The 5,910-nt window shown below is 40.3% G+C and overlaps 1 protein-coding gene across 3 annotated transcripts in view; it reads left to right on the forward strand.

Annotated features, from left to right (window-relative positions):
• Window positions 1-3,749: 3,749 nt before the first annotated feature.
• Window positions 3,750-5,910, forward strand: part of LOC109531669 (nectin-2) — a 113,158-nt gene continuing 110,997 nt past the window's right edge. For 2 of the 3 annotated variants that reach the window (XM_019896091.1, XM_019896092.1), the window contains exon 1: window positions 3,754-4,111. In XM_019896091.1, coding sequence (XP_019751650.1) covers window positions 4,048-4,111 — 64 coding nt within the window. In that variant the 5' untranslated portion in view covers window positions 3,754-4,047. Of the gene's footprint in view, window positions 4,112-5,910 lie in introns of all 3 variants that reach the window. The other variant, XM_019896090.1, reaches the window with a different exon arrangement.

Consider the following 5,910-nt stretch of genomic DNA (forward strand, 5'->3'; position numbering starts at 1 on the left):
ATTTACATTTTTGATCAATTTGTGACAAAATGACAATGATATGATTAAAACAATGGGATTGTCTTTTAAACTGCATTTGTCTGCATTTACTGTACTTGTATAAACTCTCACAGAAATAACAGGAATATATTGTTTATTCTTTCTTTATAAGTCATGTGAAAAGAAGTACTTCCTCAAATGTCCTGATTTGACAATTTAAATGTTCAACAATTTAACATAAATTGAGTTACCAAACGGCATGGCTCGGGTGGTATGTCTGCTGCCAGCTCGCCGACACTCTTTTCTTATGTAAAGTTGTACAGCTGAGGCATGATGACCTTGGTAAATTTTTTAACGGCTTGAAAACAGTTTCCACCGTGCTTTTGCAACCTGTAAATGGGCATCGCATCTTTGGCCCTTTTTAGCACGACAAATTCTGTAATTGCCTTTCACTTGGCTCCTTTCTTGTCATATGGAAAAACGTGTGAAAATTTCTGCTCATGCTGTCCATTTCTTCGCAAGAAATCAACTTTGTAGTTGTTTTTATTCTCGGAAAGTCAACTTGGAGTATTAGAGTGACTGGAGATATTAGAGCGACTTTTATTGAAGTCAGTATGCATGCACATCAATAGCAGAATTTATAAGGAGGGGGGTCGTTGCCCTGTGGGGACACCGTCACGGAGCAGAATGGTGCTCCACACAAAAAGTGGCTTTCAAACGATAATAATAAAGTCCAAGAAAACTCTGTTGGCATTTAAAATTCGCAGTGCTTCTCTTTGCTTGGCCAAGCATCTAAGGGAAAATGAAATCTCTGTAAAGGAAAGGGCATAATATGCTATAATTTGTTTTACTGGCGTGCATGCTATATTGCCTGACCTCTGATGGTTATCGTCACCTTCACGATTCGCACCTCGCCAAATGCCCTAAATAAGATGTTGACACTTGTGGAAATGGAGGCGAGATCAAGAATCCTGGTTTTGAACCGCACGACTTCCGGAGATGTAATTATGCTGGCTGCAAGATGCTTGGGTTTAAGGATTACACTGAAACTTGATCCTGCTCTAGTGTGCTCTTGCGTATAGAGCAAAACAGAACAAAATTTGAGGTTGTTCTGAAAGAAAAGAAGGCGGGTGGTGGAATATCATTTCATGCGCCTGCAAATAGATGAAGATTTTCTCAGATGTCATATTGTTTTATTGGATATAGCATCAGATTCACTTACATACACTTATGTCAGAATTATGTAATTTAAGAATTATAGTAATTTTATTTTATTTTTTTAATGTGTGAGCAGATTGTTCTGTTTTAAATCAAGGAATTGCTTTTTCCCTTTCAGCGTTGCGAGTGGAGAGAGTGGGTGTGTGCAAACCAGGCAAGACGTCCACGGAAGAAAGTTTGGAGTGGACAGACATATAATGCACAGGTGCATGTTCTACATGCAAACTCCACGCAGCAAGATGGATTCGAAACTACAACCTCTGCAGTGTGAGGCGGACGTGCTAACTCATCGATCACCGCGCCACCTGAAAGTACAATTGTTAAGTTAAGAGGTGTCAGGATACATTCAATATGCAACGATGACAAAATCTTCTTGCGTTTGGAGTGGCGCCACAAATAAATCACAAAAAGTTTGGGGATTTTTCGATAACTTGACAGCAAAGATCCCAAGAATGCCGAAGGGCGGAATAGCCACTTCAAAATGGACAAGACTGGAACAAAACCTCCATCATCTGATTTATCAAAGATATGCATAACACTTTTTTGGTATGGGCGACTGTCAATACCAGGTAGTGATCGGACTGCTATCGATCTTATTCGAAGGTATCGAGTATTCACAAAGAGCGCTGATACCATTCACTAATACCTATAGCGCCCTCTTGTGGCCGTTCTATGATAAGGCAGTAAATGGCATGCACGACTGAAAGAAGGTTTTTCTGAACTGCAGCCACGTCCGTCCTCGCATATTCCTATTAAGATGCAATTTATATATGTACATCTATAAGGTCCATATTAATGCTGAGATTTATACTTTTGGTAACTCATTCCTGCATGGCTGACAGCGTATTTGACTCTTTTGAATTCCACCCATGTCCATCACCTCATAAGCCCATTAAGATGCAATTTCTATATGAACGTTCACAAGCTTTATATTAATGCTTAGCGTGCTTATTAAAGATTTTTTAATTTTAATTTTATTCAATTTGAGTGGTATGCTGACTTTCTCCATTGTGGTATTTCATGCATATACTTACTTTCCACACACAGTCATTGATTGGGAAAAAGAGAAAATGGATATTATTTAGTGCATTAACAAGATATATTTTTCCTGCTGAATGCAAAGGCAACATAGTGCTTTTACTTATTCGTAGGATTATACAGAGTGCTGTACTCAACCGTTGCCTACTTTTTTGTGCTTGGTTGTATTGTATTGTATTAATCCATTGAACGTCCCTAAAATTTTGGTTTGGCTTGTGTTTTGAGTAATTTGGCCAAAAATATTGGCAAGGCTGTTGGCTAACAACAGCTACAACACACCTTTCATTTCAGCATCAATGTTTCACAATAGTGCCATTTATCCGAGCAACAGAAAAGTCAAGCAATCTTCTTAAATGTTGACCAATAGTCATAGCCTAACGAATTGTCAGTCAAACAGCATCAGTCACCAAAAGAACTAAAATGATCATTTACAATTTATGCTATCATGCTAGCCTTAAGGCAAAATCTACCATGAAGGCATTTTATCATTCACTTTTGATTTATTAATTAACTGCTAAATGAATTATCCAGTCCATCAACAATCACGTTAACTATGATTAAAACTATGAGTTTTGATCACATGCATTTTAAAAATAAATTTAGCAGTTGGAATGTAAATTACGATCTGTGTGCCGAAGCAATTCATATTTGTTTAGTACATTGTTTAGTCCAAAAAGTACCGGTTTTCGATTTCACTGCTTGCCTTCATATGGATGAATCTTTTTCTTAATTGTGGAGATGTGGTTTAGGATGAGGCGAGCAGACAAAGGCAAGTCATGTGTCTTTACTCGCCACACAAAACTAACTGTTACTGTCGTCACACCGTGTCTTTTATCCATTTGAATCCAACAACATGTAAACTCCCTCCTCTCACTATGATAATTAAAGTTATGTTTAGCTCTACTGTATCATCAAATTGGTCACCCATTGCATTAATCAATACCCAAGAAGTAGCTCTTCGTTTCCAAAAGGATGGTGACCCCAGTCCTTTAGAGATGAAATCACAATTTAGTGTACTGTATATACATTATGGTACATGTTTGTTTGTGCAGCAATATTTTTCAAATTTAAATGCTATACCTTGACTCTACAATGGTTTGCAAAGCCTGCACTGCTCTCTGAGTTGTATTTGATATGAAACACCAGAGGGCGCTAGAAGCCTCTAGACTGACTCCCGTCGATTGCGCAATCATTGAACCGGTGGCACTGACTGGATTGTCTTTTGTCTCCGTGAAAGTATTTCTTTTAAAAATACAGTACTTCTTCTGAATACACTGAGTGACTCACTTTTGCGAGGGTACCAAATATACTCTTTAAGGTACGGTTTTTTTCCACCTCCAAAGGTATAAACTGCTTTGGGCTATTGCAACAAGTTGTACACAAAACACTCCTACCTAAGTGACTTAAAACTCAACCCGGTCCAGCCTAGCCCGCTCTTTCAGGGACTTGAGGTTGGGCAGGTTAGTGGGGCGGGACTGTGACGCCTCCTCCACCCGATGACGTCACTTCGCTCGCTCGGACGGAGTGAAAAAAGAGGCACTATTTGCTGGAGCGCAAGCAGCGCGGCAACACGCAGACACGCTCGCAAGAGTGAGTCAGCCCGCCGGGAGTAAAAGAGCGGAATCGTTTACCTGTGTGTTCTATTACGGAATTCAACTGAACACGCTCCAGCCCAGAGGCCACTTTTTTAAAGCGAGATTATACCTCACGTAGGACTGCCCCCCTCCTTTTTTTTCCCCGTCTCCCTTCCCAGCGAAGTGAACCTGCTGTGCCCCCCCCCTTCCCCCTTCTCAGGAACATTTCGGAGCGACCATGGCCGGACAAGACTGCGTTCAAGTGCTGCTTTTGCTCCTCGCCTCGACACTTTTACCACACGGTAAGCGAATGCCCAAACAAGTTTTGTCCATGAGTAGTTTCGATGCCACCTTGACCACCTGTCACGGACGCGGAAGTCCGACCAGGTGCCCCTCATCCACAGCCGTTTTTTAAATATTAATAGCCAGTTAAATATTAATAAAAACATTTAAAAGCGGCAGAAAAACGGTGTGCATGTGGCATTTCGTATTCTTATCGCGTTTTCGGCCCCGTTTCGCTTCTTTGATCGGAGTTTCGGTGAGTGACGTAGTGCCTGTTTTAAGGTGTGGCTCCGCGGGGCTGCAAGGTGTTTGTTCGCAGGTGATTGACAGCTGCGTCTGCCTCAACACGTACACACACACACACACACACACACACACACACACACTTACTTTTGTGTCCTTGGTCCCTTGGTCCCTTGCACCAAAACCACCAATCTCCCCTTGCCATGCTTGCTTTATTCCACACATCAACCTCAGTTAGTTCCACTTGACTTGCAAGGCCCTGCAAACTTGCTCTTAATGTACTCGAGAGAATAGCAAAGTGGGAACCCGAACAATTTATTGTTTGTTTGCCTAGGTGCAACCCCCCCCCACCCCCTTATCCCCCCCCCCAACATTTAACTGTGAGTCATTCACTGAGCAAACCATTTCACATACTGTACGTTCGTTCCCATGACATCTGTAGGAAACCCTCGCCTACTTTCGAACTTGTTGATAAAAGACACCCGATCTGTGCAAATTTCGTTCAGTAACGGATTAAGATGTTGCTCAAGTGTAGTAGGTGTAAAGAGAAGGTAGTGTTGGCCACCAGCTGACAGGTGGCCGGCTTGACAGCAAACAACATCACGATATCCAACTCGTGAACTTTCACCCCTGAGAAAGCAGGATGGTAAAGTTTCAGGTGATGCTGACAAAGGTCCGGATTGCTATTTGCAATGGTGTAACGGCTAGTTATTCAACAAGATACAGTGAAACTAGGTGAAAATCTGATATATACTGTTGAAAGACCGTTGAAAAACCAATCTAAAAAATGAAATTTTACCCTTCTCACATTTCAACACATTTAAACTCATCAAAACACTTAATGGATTGTTAAATAACATTTGAACGCAAAAACTAATTTCAAGCATAAATTGTTCAGAAAGTACTTTACATATTGTTTGCAAATGCATGTGCCTTTACAAGGTAGGGGTTGTTAGGATGTGGGCGAGACCACCTGTGAGAGTCTGTGTGAACTGTGGCCGACAGCAGCTTTTGTGTGATTGTTTTCCCGGCGTTCAATAAATGTCCAAATTGCAGTAAGTATATCACTGAAAGAATTGTTGTGCTCTAAGTAACAATTTCAAATTGTGCCAAGAAATGCACAAATGTAAATTAATGATGATTCGCTTACTGGTTTGGTCCTTAACATGGTGCAAAATATGGAAAATGTTCATCATTGTTTTCCAAATTTTACATTTTATTTTAATTTTTGACCCAAAACGAACATCAGTGTACTTTCAGGTCATACTGCAGAAATCTGAGAATATTTACGGTTGACAAGCTGAAATTCAGATGATTTGGACAATTACCAAAAAAAAAAAAAAAAAAGGAAAAAAAAAAACCCTCATTGTTTAAAAAAAGAGATCGGAGGGTCCAAATCAAGCCAGTCCTCTGTTCAGAAAAAGCTTCGGCTGAGAGTGCTATCAAGTCAACTGGTATAGAATGGAATTAAAAACAATTTTGCTACCCAAGTGCTTGTTTTGCATTCATCTTGTTTTTTGCCAGTAGCTGTTTTGTTTTTCCCGTTTTTTTTTTTTTTTTTTTTTTTATTTCTTTG

This window comes from Hippocampus comes, unplaced genomic scaffold (genome assembly GCF_001891065.2).
Source record: "Hippocampus comes isolate QL1 unplaced genomic scaffold, H_comes_QL1_v1.1 scaffold55, whole genome shotgun sequence".
NCBI classification, from domain to species: Eukaryota; Metazoa; Chordata; class Actinopteri; order Syngnathiformes; family Syngnathidae; genus Hippocampus; species Hippocampus comes.